Below are 19235 nucleotides of genomic sequence, written 5' to 3'. Positions count from 1 at the left end.
GATTCCCCCCTCCCGCCTCTCCCCAAGAGCAGCCATGCAGGAGAAGAGGAAGTCCTGTCCCTCCCTAGCCCAGCGAACTAGCAGCTGGAGCCCTGTGAATGGTAGGCGTTCCCAGCCAGGGTGCCCCAAGCCCTGCCCCTCTCTCCTTCCAATAGCTGGATTTTATAGGGAGGTCTGATTTCATGGTCCATGATGTGTTCTTCACGGACGTGAATTTGGTAGGGCCCTACTCTCTCTCTCTCTCTCTCACCCCTCCTCCCCCACCTCTTCTCCTGCTGGTGGCAACATGGCTTTGGAATATGGTGTAGTAGTGCCGCCTGCTGTCCATTTCTGGGAACCCGACACTAATCCTCAAAACCCATAACTGACCCGTGCAGCGGGGCTCTTAACCTGCCCTCCCTTTCCCTGGCAGAAGGAGGAGTTATTGCCTGAAACCAAGGGCAGTTACAGAGTGCAAGCTCCTGCAAGAGCCCATGACACTGAAACCTTTGCCTCCTCCTTGCTACATGGCTCCTAGGAGATAGTCCTCTTCTACCTCCTACTGGTGCAAGTCAGCAGGGAGCAGAGCTTCCTCTTCAGGCATGCTGGGGAGGACCCAGTGCAAAGGTGAGACACCTTGCAGTTCTCTGGATTACTTCCTAGAGAGGAAAGGAGGCTGCAGACACCCGCCCACACCGACTCAGCGCCGGCCCACACCGACTCAGCGCCGGCGCCCACCTACTGCAGCCAAGATCACGTTGTGTGCCAGGCCAGGGAGACGCTCTGTGCAAGTGACAGTATGAACACCTCACAGGACGGTGCCGGGACAGAGGTAACGGCTTGGATGGAGGGGGTGGGAGTTGCCTCTGCTTTTCTGTAACAGGTGCACACACATTCAGCTGCATGCAGAGAAGGAAGCTGGACAGTCATTTATTTCTATGAAAAATCAGAACTCTTTTCAATAAAGAAATTTGCTGCCTGGATGCCCTGGCCCTTAATGCCCTGCAGAGCTGCACGGGGCCAGCAGTGCACATCTTTCCCTGAGTCTCCTGCCTGGATTGGTCCCCAATAACAAGTAGGGAGTATCCTCTCTTCACATTGTGTGCTGGGACTGGACAGGTTACTGGGTACAATGGCTGCCCCATGGGGGCAAGTCCCAGATTTTCTATACCACCATCATCTTCAGAGAAGGTAAGGGCTCTCAGTGACAAAGCTGTGGGGAAAGAGCCCCAAAGGGGCCCTTCTGCCTTCTCTCTTTGGAGCCAACACCAGAACAAGCTGGAGAAAGAGTCCATAGTGAGCCCTGATCCTCATCTCCTTGACCTGCAGCCTGTGGGCTCCCCTTGCTCTACAATCTGAGTTTCCCCGCCCCATCCCCCACACTACAGCCGGGGGGTTTCTCTTCCAATCCCTTTTAAGGGGAAGCGTATAGTGCTGCCTGTTTCACCCAAACAGGCTCCATGGATCTGGGCTGTGGGTACTGAGAAGTAGGTCCCTCACTAGCTCCAGCTCCATCCCTTTTCACGTGTCCGAACTCAAGGAGCTGGCACCCCAAGATTCTTGGACCTGTTTGCTGCTCATCTGTCAGTCGCGTCTGATGATCAGATGCAGCAGGGGCGCTGTGCTTAGGGCCCAGTTAGTGCTGTAGCTCGGTTCCAACTTCCTCCTCCTCCTCCTCTTCAGCCTCACTGCGCCGCAGCAGCAGCTCCAGGTCAGGGCTGGAGCTGGTCCCTTTGTGTAGCTTTGACTCCTTTTCACCTAGACACAGACAGCCTGTTTAGTGACTAAACCGGTAGTGTTTTCCCACTGAAATGCACACAGCAGAGGCCTTAGTCCCGCCCCTCTCTACAGAGGCCTCAGGCCCACCCTGGGCTCATCATGGATGCACTAGTGCAGGCAGGGAGGGGCATGCCGTAGGCAGGAAAGGGCTCCTGCAGAGACCAGGGGCTTCACCAACATTACCTTTCGAACTGAATGCTTTGAAAGTGACATGCAGGGAGATTCCCGATAGGCAGACAGCAAAGCCCACCCAGTTCAGGAGGTTCAGGTGGTCTCCCAGCAAGTGAGTGGCCAGCAGCAAGGTGCAGATTTCCTTGAAACAGAGAGAACATGACAGATGGTAGGGCAGGATATGGGTGAAGCCAAGGAGTGAGGAGGAGTGGCTGAACTGCGTACAAGACGCTCAAACAGCCCTGCCTGTGCTCCCTCCTCAGAGTGCCAACGTTGACCACACGGAAGGGTTTTAAAAAATAGATCCCAGAAAGATGAGAAAGGACACCAGTGCTCTGGGGGCTGCACCTGCCCCCACCTGCAAGGCTAGGACACAAGGGAATACAGCGTCTACCAGATCAGAGCATGGGCCATTGTGTTCAGCCTCCAAGGAAGGGGCAGGAAACTGTACAGAAGGGAGCCTGGGACTGCCTGTGCCAGGGGAGTCACCCAAACCCCATTAATGAAGGCTAGCCCCATGCCCTAAAGTAGGAGTGTTTATCCCCACTAATGTAACTGTGGATCTTTTGCTCTTCATACGCATCCTGAACCTCACCAACCTCTGGACCTCACTGATACCTTCTGGCAGGAAAGCCTTTGGCCTCTGCCCTTCACTGATGGAGGCTGCTGTAGGATCCCTATGGGGGGTGGGCAGGGGGCATTGCAGGAGTCCAGTGCAGTTGAAGCAGCTAGAACTGCAGGGATAGGGAGGCAGGGGCGGCAGCCGCAGTGCAGGTGAGGTGTCAGAAATTGGTTTCCTAGGACCTCTGAGCAGGTTACGCTGCTCTGGAGCAGCCTGGACTGGGCCAGTCTGGGCAAACCTGCACTACCACATAAATCATAGCTCCATACCTTAAAAATGCCAGCAATGGAGAGAGTGAGGCTGGAGGTTCTGGAGACCAAGAGGAACTCAGAGAAGCCCAGGCCGAAAGCAAGAAATCCCCCTAAGGAGAGCTTCCCCACCACACTGAGCAACAGCCCTGCCTCATGGAAACGGAACAACTTCTCCGACGTAGATAGGGGCAACCCTGAAATCAAGAGAAGGGGAGCAGGGAAGGAAAGACTGACACAGGGGGATAATGGAGCACTTTCCCTACTGACCAGTAGGAAAGTGACTGCCATCCTCTGTACCTCTCTGCCCTATACCAGGAGAGGAGCTGTCGCTTGTACCCCCCCCCCACCAGGAGGGGTGCTGACCCAGTACTCAACACTTCGCCAGCACAGGGGTTGCCTTAGCCCCTTGGGTTCCTGGGCCCGCAGGTCCCTACCATGACACATATTGCAACCACATGCAGCATCTTTGGGGACCCTCTTGTATATTATGCTTACAAAAGGAAAACCTCAAAACGTCATTATATAGAGATGGGCCAGACAGTATGAACTGCAGAGTATTCATAATCATTTGTATCAATCCCAGTGATCTATATTTGTGTGTTCCTGGTTTACTGTGGATGGATTTCCTCAAGAAGCTGGAACCACTAAGGGGTGACTAACGCAAATTCCCCAACAGTGGTGATGCAAAAAACCTAGTGTTTGGAAGCTTCTCCCTGAGGAGAGGGCCATTGAGCTGTGACAATTTGTTACAGGAGGCCAGAGCTCGAAGGCCCAAACCATACAAAGAAAGCACTGAACTGTCCCTAGGAGGTTCTGGTTCTTGACATGAAACCTGACATGAATATGTATATAACTCTCCTCACTGTATTTTCCACTGAATGCATCCGATGAAGTGAGCTGTAGCTCACGAAAGCTTATGCTCAAATAAACTGGTTAGTCTCTAAGGTGCCACAAGTAATCCTTTTCTTTCTGACATGAACTGGCAACCAGGAGAGCAAACCCAGCCAAGAGGCGTGAAAGACTGACACCTTTGACAGGCCTATGCTGGAGCTGGGGGGTGACCTCTGGTAAGCTTTTAGAATGCATGCCGGTTAGGTTTATTTTTGTGTGTGTTTTTTCTCTAATACTTTTGCCCTAAGAATAAAATGTATTTTGTTTTGTGAAGGCTGGCTGGCAATTGGCATAGCGAGATGCAGAGGAACTGCAAGCCCAAACCCTCGGTCTGTTGGGAGAGCAGCATGGGTCTCCACCTGAGAAGCCCTAAACCTAAAGTGGGTCCCCTCAAGGAAGACCAGGAAGGGGATCAGTAATGTTTCAGGTTTAGCTGCTTTAACACCTACCTAGTTTGCAAATTCAGGAAGTTGTTCCCTTGTCTATACAGTTCATCTCCATTGCATCAAACTGCCTAGTGATCCCCCAGCAGCCCGCAGAAAGAGCCCCTCCTGTCACCAGCCAACTCACCCTCAAACACAGCAAAGAGAGGGAAGAGCCCCAGGAACATAAGAGGCTGCAGGTGGAACATGGTGTCAATAGGATTCTGAAGCCCTGTGGGAGGAGAGTTGGGGCAGACCTGTCAGCAAAATTTGCGTGAAGAGGCAGCCCATAAAGAAGCCTTTACTGACTCTGTTCCTAGGGCAAACACCCTATCCCAATGACAGCTTCTGCCTCCCGCCCCGGGGGCTGCCACACCCCCACATCCCCATTTCCTCCCCTGGCCCAGGGGCTGCCACCTCCCCGTTCCTTCTCCTTGCGCTAGGGATGCTACTACCCCTCCATGCCCTGCCTCCCAACGTACCCAACGTACCCAACTCAGCCTTCTGCATTAGCATCTGGGTGAGAGTCCAGCGAATGCCCCCAAGGAAGGAGGCACCCAGCACCAGCGCAAACCCCTCCATGTTGAACTGTGTGGACTCATACGTGAACATGAAGAGCCCCCCAGCAATGAGCAGAACCACCAGCACCAGCACCATCCTCTGAGCGAGAACAAACATAACATCACCATGGAGGCTTCCAAGAATCATAGAATATCAGGGTTGGAAGGGACCCCAGAAGGTCATCTAGTCCAACCCCCTGCTCGAAGCAGGACCAATTCCCAGTTAAATCATCCCAGCCAGGGCTTTGTCAAGCCTGACCTTAAAAACCTCTAAGGAAGGAGATTCTACCACCTCCCTAGGTAACGTATTCCAGTGTTTCACCATCCTCCTAGTGAAAAAGTTTTTCCTAATATCCAATCTAAACCTCCCCCACTGCAACTTGAGACCATTACTCCTCGTTCTGTCATCTGCTACCATTGAGAACAGTCTAGAGCCACCCTCTTTGGAACCCCCTTTCAGGTAGTTGAAAGCAGCTATCAAATCCCCCCTCATTCTTCTCTTCTGCAGACTAAACAATCCCAGCTCCCTCAGCCTCTCCTCATAAGTCATGTGTTCTAGACCCCTAATCATTTTTGTTGCCCTTCGCTGGACTCTCTCCAATTTTTCCACATCCTTCTTGTAGTGTGGGGCCCAAAACTGGACACAAGTACTCCAGATGAGGCCTCACCAATGTCGAATAGAGGGGAACGATCACGTCCCTCGATCTGCTCGCTATGCCCCTACTTATACATCCCAAAATGCCATTGGCCTTCTTGGCAACAAGGGCACACTGCTGACTCATATCCAGCTTCTCATCCACTGTCACCCCTAGGTCCTTTTCCGCAGAACTGCTGCCTAGCCATTCGGCCCCTAGTCTGTAGCGGTGCATTTCATCTAGTCCAACCCCCTGCTCAAAGCAGGACCAATCCCCAATTTTTGCCCCAGATCCCTAAATGGCCCCCTCAAGGATTGAACTCCAACCCTGGATTTAGCAGGCCAATGCTCAAACCACTGGGCTATCCCTCCCCCCCAACAAGGCTGCATAAGGACAAGTTGCTCATCTCTTCCAGACCCATTAATCAGGCAGCTGCTTCCCCTCATGGTCCCCTTCCTCCCTCCCTCCATCTCAGAATCCAGGCCCTCACCTACACCCATCCCCACACCTTGAGCCATGACCAGCTGCCTCCCCAAGGAGCTCATAACACTAGAGCCCTTACCAGCTCCTCCAGTTTGAAGATCAGGGAGAAGAGCAGGATGAAGAGGATAGCAGAGGATTTTGTCATTGTGTAGCTGTAAAGGCCAAAACACAATCAATCATTCTCCAGCATCATGTGGCACTTCCCAACACAACACCTTGGGAAGCCAGACCACCCAGCCCCAAACCAATATCCATCTCCACAGGTCTGGAACCTGAAGATCGCCCCTATAAGGCCTGGAGCTCAGGCCTGGACCCGCTGCCTGGCTCTGCAAGAGCACTCACCAAACCCACTACTCATGTCTCCCATGGTGGATATGAGGCTGCTACTTACAGGGATACTGTGATGTACAGGAAGCTCCAATTGCTCAACCCAATGTCCAAGGCAGTCGACAATGCTAAAGAAACAAGAACCCCTCGGCATTAACCTCCTTTCACCAAATCAGAATGTGTTGCCAAGCATGCCCTGCTGCCCCAGACAACTCAATGTGCCTAGACAGAGTCTCCTAGGTCAACCTGATGAAAACATTAATGGGTCCTTGTATTTTTCTCTCAAGCCTATTCTTTGATTAGTGCACATCACTTTAATATCTGAGTGCTTCCCATGAGTAAGAGTTCTAACAATGATCTCTCCATTCCCTGTGTTTAAGAGCATTGAGGGTCCGCATTTTTTTAAACCTTTTCAGAATTTAGCAGGGTGAGAGTGAGGGGCTACTAAATGGAAGCTGGAGTGAAGGGAGGATTCTGCGTTTAGATCTGAATGCACCAATGTAGTGGTCAGTCTGATTTCATTTGGCAGGATAGTCTCTCATCTAGGTATGACTCCTGTGAAGGTCCTGGGCCCCATCCATGAACCTCCCTCTGTGGCCAACAATTTTATTGCTTCTGTGGAACACAGGAAAGAGGGAGGATGTGGTCACGTAAGGAGGGAGACGGTCTCTCAAGGAACCAGGGCAGGTTTCCTGCAGAGTTCTGTAAGTCACGACAGTGACCACGGACCAGACTCTGTTCAGAGAAGAGCCAGTGCAGAAAAGATCAAACCTGTGTTGCCAGAAACCTGTGCAGCTGAGTAGGAAAGGTGCTGTGTTCTGAACTAGCTGGACATTTATCAGGCCATATGCCTTTACTTCTATATATCGAAAATTGCAGCAGCTGAGCCTAAGCATTACGAATTTGTGCATCACGATGGCCAATAAATAAATAAATAAAAATAAAATTCCCACCCAAAAAACCCTCTTGACTAAAACTTGTTGACATAACTAGTGTAAATATTTCACTCATCTTAAAGGACTGGGAGTGACCCAGAAAAATAATTTCCACAAATAGTTTATGACTCTACAGTTTGTATATTAACATGCAAGTCCTTCAATAAAAACATAGGCATAACTTGGACAATGTACACTAATTGTCTCTATTACAGATGGCAAGTATGAAATTAAGATGAAAGATAAGGCCAATTAAGTGAATTTCCACATCTCTGTATCATGGTTAATGAAATACACTAACGGTCAGCATTGCAGAATATTGCTGTAAATTGTCTTAACTGGTCACTTCAAGTCTTTTTAATGTTAAGCTGTAGGTACGTGTTTGAAGGATATATCCAGGGTCCTGTCCATTCTGCAGCCACAGAATCTATTCCTTCCTGCTGAATCATAGAATATCAGGGTTGGAAGGGACGTCAGGAGGTCATCGAATCCAACCCCCTGCTCAAACCAGGACAAATCCCCAACTAAATCATCCCAGACAGGGCTTTGTCAAGCCTGACCTTAAAAACTTCTAAGGAAGGAGATTCCACCACCTCCCTAGGTAACGCATTCCAGTGTTTCACTATCCTCCTAGTGAAAAAGTTTCTCCTAATATCCAATCTAAACCTCCCCCACTGCAACTTGAGACCATTACTCCTTGTTCTGTCATCTGCTACAACTGAGAACAGTCTAGAGCCATCCTCTTTGGAACCCCCTTTCAGGTCGTTGAAAGCAGCTATCAAATCCCCCCTCATTCTTCTCTTCTGCAGACTAAACAATCTCAGTTCCCTCAGCCTCTCCTCACAAGTCATGTGTTCCAGTCCCCTAATCATTTTGGTTGCCCTTCGCTGGACTCTTTCCAATTTTTCCACATCCTTCTTGTAGTGTGGGGCCCAAAACTGGACACAAGTACTCCAGATGAGGCCTCACCAATGTCAAATAGAGGGGAATGATCACGTCCCTTGATCTGCTGGCAATGCCCCTACTTATACAGCCCAAAATGCCATTGACCTTCTCGGTAACAACAGCACACTGTTGACTCATATCCAGCTTCTCGTCCACTGTCACCCCTAGGTCCTTTTCTGTAGAACTGCTGCCTAGCCATTTGGTCCCTAGTCTGTAGCAGTGCATGGGATTCTTTCGTCCTAAGTGCAGGACTCTGCACTTGTCCTTGTTGAACCTCATCAGATTTCTTTTGGCCCAATCCTCTAATTTGTCTAGGGCCCTCTGTATCCCATCCCTACCCACCAGCATATCTACCACTCGTCCCAGTTTAGTGTCATCTGCAAACTTGCTGAGGGTGCAATCCACACCATCCTCCAGATCGTTAATGAAGAAATTGAACAAAACCGGCCCCAGGACCGACCCTTGGGGCACTCCACTTGATACCGGCTGCCAACTAGACATGGAGCCATTGATCACTACCCGTTGACCCCGACAATCTAGCCAGCTTTCTATCCACCTTATAGTCCATTCATCCAGCCCATACTTCTTTAACTTGCTAATAAGAATACTGTGGGAGACCGTGTCAAAAGCTTTGCAAAAGTCAAAGAACACCATGTCCACTGTTTTCCCCTCATCCACAGAGCCAGTTATCCTGTCATAGAAGGCAGTTAGATTAGTCAGGCATGGCTTGCCCTTGGTGAATCCATGCTGACTGTTCCTGATCACTTTCCTCTCCTCTAAGTGCTTCAGAATTGATTCCTTGAGGACCTGCTCCATGATTTTTCCAGGGAATGAGGTGAGGCTTGTGACGAAGTGGGACTGTTCTTAATGTTTCCTCTGAATAGTGTGGGGGTGCCTCAGTTCCCCCTAGGCAGTTCTTAAGTATCTAGGGGGTGGGGTAAGGGTGTATGATCATTGCAGAGCCCTAGAGGGCAGCTGTGTGCAGGGGTCTAGACACAGAGAATGGCCGACACCCTGTTTCTGGCAAGGGATGGCCTGGGCCCTTCCCTCCTGTGAGGTGAGAGCTAAAGGGTTGGAGAACAAAGAAATCAGGTGACCTCCTGGCCAGGGAAAGGGGAAAGCCCAGAGGAAGGGGGGCTGGAGAGAGTTTCAGTTTGGGGCTGGCTGGGACATGGAGTGAAGTGCAGAAGTGGTTGTCTGGCTCACTGCCCTCCAAAATGGACCCAGCTGAGGGGTCCGGTTCTCTGCACCTACAAGCTCTGTTTTAGACCATGTTCCTGTCGTCTAATAAACCTTCTGATTTACTGGCTGGCTGAGAGTCACGTCTGACTGCGAAGTTGGGGGGCAGGACCCTCTGGCTTCCCCAGGAGCCCGCCTGGGCGGACTGGCTGTGGGAAGCGCCCGGAGGTGCAGAGGATGCTGAATGCTCCGAGGTCAGACCCAGGAAGGTGGAAGCTGTGTGAGCTGTGTGTCCTGAAGACAGGCTGCTCACAGAAAGGAAACTTCCCCAGAGTCCTGACTGGCTTCATGGGGAGCAGTTCCAGAGCATTGCCCAGGGACTCCATGACAAGGCTGAATCATGCTCCAGCATTTCAATTTTCATGAAATAATTCAATATAGCCCTCACAGCTATAGGAAAGTCTTGAAAACATGTTCTGACTGTAAACTTATTGCAGATATCCAGAAACAATTATTCTAACAGGCGTGAACTGGCACTTTAATTACAACAGATATTAGCTCCAAAACCTAATTGTGATAAATTAAACATCAGCTGCATGAACTATTTAATTCCTGGTCATTATAGCAGAAGCCATTCAGTGAAGGTGCTTATCACACATCCCAAGCTGCTTCTCACATTTTACCAGGTGCCAACTGCCCTAAATGTCTCCTACCAAGCTACCACACCCACCAGGATTCCCTGGCAGTTTTTATGACTGAGTTTTTCAATTCAAAAGTCTGTAACATCAAAAACCAAAAGCATATTTATCGTCAAGATGAATATAAAGCATACTGTATGGATTGTACTAGTCGTCATCTACATAGTTAAAGCATGAAAACCTACATTTTAAAATTTGATTTAAATGATGCCATTCCAGAATGGATAGCCACACTCTTCTGCCACAGCACCCAGGTACCATGCCAGAAGCTGAGGCTCACTTGTAAAATACCGTTTGTTATTTTAGTTACTTCACCAATTTTATCTGTAAGTTAACAAAGATTTTTGTGTTGGGAAGAAAAGTAGAGGGCTCTCTCCTCTCCCCAATCCGTGGCAATGCCCTCCATTCTGTGGCTGTACATACTGTACCTGTTGGAGCCGCCCTTCTGAGATAGTCAGCCCAAGTCAGCACCACACGGGACCTCTTGGTGCAGCAATGCAACAGGGCCCTGGTCAGAGCGGAGAGCAGGAAAATAACCAGGAGGTGCAGCAGGGTCATAAAAAGAGGGAAATGGAAACTCTGCAAAAAGAAAAGGACTTGTGGCACCTTAGCGACTAACCAATTTATCTGAGCATGAGCTTTCCTGAGCTACAGCTCCCTTCATCGGATGCACGGAGTGGAGCCAGACACACACACACAGATCCTGTCACAAGACACAGAAGGCACTGCTAACTACCCTGTCACCTCCCACCAAGTCACCCAGCACCTGTTGCCACCCACCCTGCACAGGCCCCCCCATGCTCCTCATACACCCATCACCAACAGGCTTCTTGCACCCCCACGCGAATCAACTGTGCCCCAGTAGCGCCCCCACCGCGGCTGCTGGGCCCCCTCCCCGCCAACTGGGGTCCCCTCCCCACCGCGGCTCCTGGGCCCCCTCCCCGCCAACCGGGGCCCCCTCCCCGCCTCCCAGTGCGGCGCCCCCACCGCGGCTGCTGGGCCCCCTCCCCGCCAACCGGGGCCCCCTCCCCACCAACCGGGGCCCCCTCCCCGCCTCCCAGGGCGGCGCCCCCACCGCGGCTGCTGGGCCCCCTCCCCGCCAACCGCGGCTGCTGGGCCCCCTCCCCGCCAACCGGGGCGGCGCCCCCACCGCGGCTCCTGGGCCCCCTCCCCACCGCGGCTGCTGGGCCCCCTCCCCACCAACCGGGGCGGGGCGGGGCGGCCGCCCGAGTTACCCTCATCAGCCACTGGTTGTAGAAGGTGATGCCGATGGAGAAGCAGTAATAGAGCAGCACCAGCCCCAGCGTCAGCGCCGCCTGGCCCAGCCCGGCCCCGCCCGGCCGCCGGCCCATGGCGCAGCGCGGGGCTCGGGCTCGGGCTCGGGCCCAGGCCCCGGCGCGGCCGCGCCCCCGAGCGGGACCCTGCGGCCCAGCGCCCGCAGAGGCAGCGGTGAGGGGCGCAGCCCGGGCCGCTGGAGCTCGAGCTCCACGTCCGCCCGCCCGCGCTCCCGCCCCTTCCCCCGGGCGGAAACGGGCCCGGCCCGGCCTGGCCCGCCCCTTCCCCGGCCTCCTGCTGACGCGTCCCCGCGCTGAGCGTCAGGGAACCGGCCCCGGCCCCGGCCCCGGCCCCGACCCTCCCCTCTACGTTCCCCCAGCGGGCTGTACCGTGCTCGTACAGCCCGCCTCCCCTCCCCTCCCCTCCCCCTCCTCGCAGGGGGTGGGCACAGCCCCCCCCTTCGCAGCCCGTGGTGCCCGACCCTCCCCTCCCCTCTACTGTCCCCCCAGCGGGCTGTACCGTGCTCGTACAGCCCGCCTCCCCTCCCCCTCCTCGCAGGGGGTGGACACAGCCCCCCCCCTTCGCAGCCCGTGGTGCCCTCCCCTCCCCTCTACTGTCCCCCCAGCGGGCTGTACCGTGCTCGTACAGCCCGCCTCCCCTCCCCCTCCCCCTCCCCCTCCTCGCAGGGGGTGGGCACAGCCCCCCCTTCCCAGCCCGTGGTGCCCGACCCTCCCCTCTACTGTCCCCGTTGCTTGGGGTGCTGTGCAGCCCCTCCCCGTCCCCCTCCCAGCGGGCGGTGGGTACAGCCCACCCTGAGCAGTCCGCCTTAGCGGGCGGTACTGTACAGCTCGCCTCTCCTTCCCCTTCCCCAGCTGGCCGTAGGTACAGCTCCTCCTCTCATTTCCCCTCAGCAAGCGCTACTGTACACCCCTTCCGCGGGCAATACCATAGAGCCCCCTCACCCCCTCCACAGCTGGTACCGTACAGCCCCACGTCCCCTTCCCTCTCAGTACAGTACAGCCCCCCTCTCCTTTCCCCTTGGGAGGTGGAACTGTACAGCCCTCTCCCAGCGGCTGTACCATAAAGCCCCCCCATCAGGCAGTACCCCATAGAGCCTACCTCCCCTTCCCCTCCCCTGTAGGGTACTGCCCACTGATCTCCTCCCCCGTGGGTGGTAGGTACAGCCTTCACCTTCACCCTGAGTGGGTGGGACCATACAGCCTCCCTGTCCTTCCCCTCAGCAAAGAGTACTGTCCACCCATCCCCCCCCCCCCCGTGAGTGATACCATACAACCCAAACCCCCAGCAAGTGGTAGCATACAAGCCTCCCCCTCAGCAAGCGGTACTGTATAGCCCCCCAAACCCCATCAGGCGGAACCGCAGAGCCCGCCTCCCCTTTCCCCTCAGTGAGTGGTACCATCAGTCCCACCTCCTTTACTCTCAGCAAGCGGTACCGTACAGCCCCCCCTCTCACTGGGCAGTACCATACAGCCCCAACTTCCCTTCCCCTGTGGGCGGTATTATACATCCTGACTCCCACCCCCCCTCAAGGGGTGGTATCATACTGCTCCCCCACCTCCCTCCGCAGTGGGGGGCATCCTACAGCCATCTTTCCTTTCCCCTCGGCGAGTGGCACCATACACCCTCCTCCCAGCAGGCAGTACTGTACAGCCCCCCCTCTCAGCGGGTGGTACTGTATGGCCCCCTCCTCCTCAGCGGTACCGTAGGGCCTGCCTGCCTTGCCCCCTGAGCAGGCGGTACTGTACAGTCTGCCTCTCCTTCCCCCTCTGCAGCGGGCAGTACCCTACAGCTCTCCTCCCTTTCTCCCTGTCCAGTGAGCGGTAGGTATAGCCTCTCCCTTTCCCCATAGCTCCCTCTCAGTGAGCCTTACTATACAGGCCCCCTCCTAGTTCCCCTTAGCAGGCATTACCGTACAGCTCCCCTCTCCTTTCCGCTCAGTGAGCGGTACCTTACAGCCCCCTCCTGTCAGCAAGCGGTACCATTCAGCCCCCCCTTTTCCCTCAGTGGGCAGTAGGTACCATACAGCGCCCCAATCAGCAGGCGGTACCATACAGCCCTTCTCCCCCTCAGCAAGCGGTACCTTATAGGCCCCATCCCCTTTCCCCTCAGCGGGTGGTATCATACAGACCCCCTTCCCCTCCACGGCAGTACTGTACAGCCCCCCTTTCCCTTCAGCAGGCCGTACCGTACAGCCTGTCTCCCCTTCCATCTTAGTGGGTGGTAACATACAGCCTCTCACCCCCCGCAAATCGTGCGGTACCATACAGCCTGCCTCCCCTCCTCAGGGGGCAGTACCATACAGGTCACCTCCCTTTCTCCCTGCCCAGCAGGTGGTAGGTATAACCTCACCCTTTCCCCATAGCAGGTGGTACTGTACAGTCATAGAATCATAGAATATCAGGGTTGGAAGGGACCTCAGGAGGTCATCTAGTCCAACCCCCTGCTCAAAGCAGGACCAATCCCCAATTAAATCATCCCAGCCAGGGCTTTGTCAAGCCTGACCTTAAAAACTTCTAAGGAAGGAGATTCTACCACCTCCCTAGGTAACGCATTCCAGTGTTTCACCATCCTCCTAGTGAAAAAGTTTTTCCTAATATCCAATCTAAACCTCCCCCACTGCAACTTGAGACCATTACTCCTTGTCCTGTCCTCTTCTACCACTGAGAATAGTCTAGAACCATCCTCTCTGGAACCACCTCTCAGGTAGTTGAAAGCAGCTATCAAATCCCCCCTCATTCTTCACTTCTGCAGACTAAACAATCCCAGTTCCCTCAGCCTCTCCTCATAAGTCATGTGTTCCAGACCCCTAATCATTTTTGTTGCCCTTCGCTGGACTCTCTCCAATTTATCCACATCCTTCTTGTAGTGTGGGGCCCAAAACTGGACACAGTACTCCAGATGAGGCCTCACCAATGTCGAATAGAGGGGGACGATCACGTCCCTCGATCTGCTCGCTATGCCCCTACTTATACATCCCAAAATGCCATTGGCCTTCTTGGCAACAAGGGCACACTGCTGACTCATATCCAGCTTCTCGTCCCCCTAGGTCCTTTTCTGCAGAACTGCTGCCTAGCCATTCGGTCCTTAGTCTGTAGCGGTGCATTGGGTTCTTCCGTCCTAAGTGCAGGACCCTGCACTTATCCTTATTGAACCTCATCAGCTTTCTTTTGGCCCAATCCTCCAATTTGTCTAGGTCCCTCTGTATCCTATCCCTGCCATCCAGCGTATCTACCACTCCTCCTAGTTTAGTATCATCCGCAAATTTGCTGAGAGTGCAATCCACACCATCCTCCAGATCATTTATGAAGATATTGAACAAAACCGGCCCCAGGACCGACCCCTGGGGCACTCCACTTGACACCGGCTGCCAACTAGACATGGAGCCATTGATCACTACCCCTTGAGCCTGACAATCTAGCCAGCTTTCTACCCACCTTATAGTACATTCATCAAGCCCATACTTCTTTAACTTGCTGACAAGAATACTGTGGGAGACTGTGTCAAAAGCTTTGCTAAAGTCAAGAAACAATACATCCACTGCTTTCCCTTCATCCACAGAACCAGTAATTTCATCATAGAAGGCGATTAGATTAGTCAGGCATGACCTTCCCTTGGTGAATCCATGCTGACTGTTCCTGATCACTTTCCTCTCATGTAAGTGCTTCAGGATTGATTCTTTGAGGACCTGCTTCATGATTTTTCCGGGGACTGAGGTGAGGCTGACTGGCCTCTAGTTCCCAGGATCCTCCTTCTTCCCTTTTTTAAAGATTGGCACTACATTAGCCTTTTTCCAGTCATCCGGGACTTCCCCCGTTCGCCACAAGTTTTCAAAGATAATGATCAATGGCTCTGCAATCTCAGCCGCCAATTCCTTTAGCACTCTTGGATGCAACTCGTCCGGCCCCATGGACTTGTGCACGTCCAGCTTTTCTAAATAGTCCCTAACCACCTCTTTCTCCACAGAGGGCTGGCCATCTACTCCCCATGTTGTGCTGCCCAGTGCAGTAGTCTGGGAGCTGACCTTGTTCGTGAAGACAGAGGCAAAAAAAGCATTGAGTACATTAGCTTTTTCCACATCCTCTGTCATTAGGTTGCCTCCCTCATTCAGTAAGGGGCCCACACTTTCCTTGGCTTTCTTCTTTTTGCCAACATACCTGAAGAAACCCGTCTTGTTACTCTTGACATCTCTTGCTAGCTGCAGCTCCAGGTGCGATTTGGACATCCTGATTTCAGTCCCCCTGGCTCCCATCACTGAGCGGCTGTGTACAGGCCTCCCTCTCAGCGAGGCGTACCATACAGGCCCTCTTCCGGTTCCCCTCAGTGAGCAGTACTGTACAGCCCCTTCTGTCAGCAAGCGGTACCGTACAGCCCCACTCCCCCTCAGCGGGTAGTACCGTACAGTTCCCCATTCCCTCTCAGCAGGCGGTACCATACAGTCCCCATCCCCTTCCGCAGCAGGTAATAGGTGCAGCTTCCCCTTCCCACTCTGCAAGCAGTATCCTACAGCTTCCCCTCGGGCAGTACTGAACAGCCCCCTTCCCATTTCCTGTCAGTGAGCAGTACTGTACATCCCCCGCTTAGTGGATGGTACTGTACAACCCACCACCCCTTCCCCCTCCCCAATGGGCAGTATTACAGTCCCCCCCTTTTCTCCTTCGGGGATGGTACTGTACAGCCCCCCTCCCAGTGGGCAGTATTACAGCTCCCCTCTTTCCCCTTAGCGGGCAGTACAGTACAGCCCCACCACCCCAGCGGCAGTCCTATACAGACACCCCTCTCATCAGACAGTACTGTACAGCTTGCCCCCCCTTCCCCTTCTCCAGCGAGTAGTAGGTACAGCCTCCCTTCCCCTCCCAAGTGACTTGATTATCATACACATTGTAAGGAGAGTGATCATTTAGATAAGCTCTTACCAGCAGGAGAGTGGGGTGGGGGGAGGTATTTTTTCATGCTTTGTGTGTATAAAAAGATCTTCTACACTTTCCACAGTATGCATCCGATGAAGGGAGCTGTAGCTCACGAAAGCTTATGCTCAAATAAATTGGTTAGTCTCCAAGGTGCCACAAGTACCCCTTTTCTTTTTGCGAATAAGACACATGCACCTCTAAATATACTACCAAGTATATAAAGACTAACAATATTTTCCACATCTCAAGGACGATTTTAACCAGTTGATTCTGGGAAACTTTCACTGGAGAGTGCATCAGCCACTTTGTTAGAAGCTCCTGAGATGTGTTGGATGTCGAAATCAAAATCTTGAAGAGCTAAACTCCACCAAATAAGTTTTTTGTTATTTCCCGTGGCGGTATGAAGCCACTGTAGCGCCGCATGGTCGGTTTGCAGGTGGGGAGTGCTATGAGATAATTAACAGCTCCCAGGCGCTCCTGGACCATGAGTGGCCATTCCCACAACACTTCCATTTTATGGGCCTGGAGCGCCTTTAAGACCATGACCTGGTCCCCTAGTTTGAAGGAACGCTCTCTGGCATGTTTATCATACCAGGCTTTTTGCTCTTTCTGAACATCCTGTAGGTTTTCTTTAGCAAGGGCTAAAGAGGTTCAGAGGGTGTTTTGTAGGTTGTTTACAAAGTCCAGAATGTTAGTTCCTGGAGGTGTAAACCCCTCCCATTGCTGCTTCACCAACTGTAATGGCCCGTTAACCTCGCGGCCATATACAAGTTCAAATGGTGAAAACCCTAAACGGGGATGTGGTACAGCTCTGTAGGCAAAGAGCAACTGCTGCAACACTAGGTCCCAATCGTTGGAGTGCTCATTTACGAATTTACATATCATGGCCCCCAAAGTTCCATTAAACTTCTCTACCATGCCATTTGTTTGATGGTGGTAAGGAGTGGCAACCTAGTGATTTACCCCATGAGCTTCCCAAAGGCTTTCCATAGTTCCTGCCAGGAAATTAGTTCCTGTATCTGTGAGGATGTCGGAGGGCCAGCCTACCCTGGCAGAAATGTCTACTAGTGCCTGGCACACACTTTTAGCCTGGGTGTTGCTTAGAGCTACTGCTTCCGGCCATCACATGGCAAAATCCATGAAAGTCAGTATTTACTGCTTTCCTCTGGGTGTTTTTTTCGGGAAAGGACCCAGAATATCCACAGCTACTCACTGAATTGGAACCTCAATGATGGGGAGTGGCTGGAGAGGGGCTTTGACCTGGTCTTGGGGTTTTCCCACTCTTTGGCATACCTCACAAGACCGGACATAGGTAGAGACATCCTTGCCCATTCCCTCCCAGTGGAATGACCTCCCCAAATGGTCTTTGGTCCTGTTCACCCCAGCATGGCTACTAGGATGATCGTGGGCTAAGCTCAAGAGCTTTACCCGGTACTTAGTTGGAACTACCAACTGTCTCTGAGGATGCCAGTCTTCCTGGTGTCCACCAGAAAGAGTTTCCTTATATAAAAGTCCTCTTTGTACAACAAACCTGGATCAATTAGAAGAGCTGAGAGGCGGTGGGTTGCTCCGGGCCGCCGTCCAAGCTCTCTGGAGGCTTTCATCTGCTTCCTGTTTGGTCTGGAACTGTTCCCTTGATGCTGCAGACATCAGTTCCTCATTGGATTGTGGACCTAGGCTTGGTCCCTCTGGAAGCGATGTAGGGGATGGGGCTGTTTCCGTTGACTGTGAACCGCTCTCCACTGGTGCACTATGTTGGGGTTCAGGCTCCGGCTGAACCTCTCGTGTAGGGTTATCGGCTGCTGCCGGTTCAGGTTTGCTGGGGCCCTCTGGCGTTGGGGTTGCAAGTACTGGATTCAGTGCTGGGAATGGGTCTGGTGCTGGTTGTTCCGCTGGTTCCGGTTCTGGCTCTGTCTGGGTCTCTGGGACTGGATCCACTACTGCTGTTGCAGCATTGGCCTGGGGTCCTGGTAGAAGTTTCCGGAACAGAGCTAGGCGTGATGGCTTGCTTAGTCTGGCTGCGGTTGACCATTCCCACCCTCTTGGCTAGCTTTGCATGATTGGCGAAGTCTTCCCCCAACAGCATGGGGATGGGATAATCATCATAGACTGCAAAAGTCCACGTTCCTGACCAGCCCTTGTACTGGACAGGCAACTTGGCTGTAGACAAATGGAAAGAGTTGGACTTGAAGGGTTGAATTGTCACTTGGATCTCTGGGTCGATTAAATTGGGATCCACTAAGGAAGCATAGATAGCTGACACTTGTGCGCCGGTGTCCTTCTACGCGGTGACCTTCTTCCCGCCCACACTCAGTTTCCCTCCGCTCTGAGGGTATCTGGGAGGTATCTGGGCCTGAGGACCTCTGGTGTGATTCCGGTGCAATGAACTGCAATCTGTTGGGGTTCTTGGGGCAGTTGGCCTTTACATGCCCTGGCTCGTTACATTTAAAACATCGTCCAGCTGACAGGTCACTGGGGCGAGGTTGGTTGCTGGAGAACGGTGTGGTAGGACGATAAGGTGTCTGGAGGGTTCCTTGGGGGGTAGCTGGGGCCTTGGGCTGCCCCCGGTAGTAGGGTGTGGTCTGAGGATGTCCCTTCTGGTATCCTCTCCAACTGTGACCAGTTTTTTTTCTTTTCTGCCACCTCCACCCATTTGGCTCCAATCTCTCCTGCCTCGATTACAGTTTTGGGCTTCCCATCTAGGATGTATCTATTTCCTCAGGAACACACTCTAAGAACTGCTCCATTTGCATTAGGAAGGGCAAATCTTCTGGAGATTTAACACTTGCTCCTGATATCCAGGCATCCCAATGTTTCACAATGTGGTAGGCATGTTGGGTAAATGACACGTCTGGTTTCCACCTTAGGGCTCTGAACCGCCGATGGGAATGCTCGGGTGTTAGCCCCATTCTGACTCTCGCCTTGGTTTTAAACAGTTCATACTGGTTCATGTGTTCCTTAGGCATTTCAGCTGCCATCTCAGCTAAGGGTCCACTGAGCTGCGGCCTCAGCTCTACCATGTATTGGTCTGTAGAGATGCTGTACCCAAGGCAGGCCCTTTCGAAGTTTTCTAAGAAGGCCTCTGTATCATCGCCTGCCTTGTAGGTGGGGAACTTTCTGGGATGGGAAGTGGTACCTGGAGAAGGATTGCTAGG

The 19235-nt window shown here is 53.0% G+C and overlaps 1 protein-coding gene across 2 annotated transcripts; it reads right to left on the bottom strand.

Annotated features, from left to right (window-relative positions):
- Positions 1-893: 893 nt before the first annotated feature.
- SLC35H1 (solute carrier family 35 member H1) lies at positions 894-11269 on the bottom strand. Of its 2 annotated transcripts, none has more exons than XM_084645782.1 (9): positions 11113-11269; positions 10306-10456; positions 6185-6248; positions 5873-5945; positions 4607-4775; positions 4264-4347; positions 2821-2996; positions 1942-2071; positions 894-1737 (listed from the first exon to the last, which is right to left on the bottom strand). In XM_084645782.1, the coding sequence occupies exons 1-9, from the start codon at positions 11227-11229 to the stop codon at positions 1616-1618; spliced, it is 1086 nt and encodes a 361-aa protein (XP_084501908.1). In that variant the 5' UTR covers positions 11230-11269; the 3' UTR covers positions 894-1615. The 2 variants fall into 2 exon arrangements, with proteins under 2 accessions (XP_084501908.1, XP_084501909.1); XM_084645783.1 differs by lacking the exon at positions 11113-11269 and adding an exon at positions 11082-11100.
- Positions 11270-19235: the final 7966 nt, after the last annotated feature.

This window comes from Lepidochelys olivacea (assembly GCF_965140295.1).
Source record: "Lepidochelys olivacea isolate rLepOli2 genome assembly, chromosome: 13".
NCBI lineage: Eukaryota > Metazoa > Chordata > Testudines > Cheloniidae > Lepidochelys > Lepidochelys olivacea.
This window is presented reverse-complemented; position numbering and strand designations above follow the sequence as displayed.

Bases quoted from the DNA above. Each gene is read 5' to 3' on its own strand.
- SLC35H1 (XM_084645782.1), bottom strand. From the start codon at position 11,229: ATGGGCCGGCGGCCGGGCGGGGCCGGGCTGGGCCAGGCGGCGCTGACG. The intron at 4,776-5,872 runs GTAAGGGCTCTA...GTTCTCGCTCAG, and splicing joins TCTTCAAACTGGAGGAGCTG to AGGATGGTGCTGGTGCTGGT. The intron at 2,997-4,263 runs GTGAGTTGGCTG...TCTTGATTTCAG, and splicing joins TCTCTTTGCTGTGTTTGAGG to GGTTGCCCCTATCTACGTCG.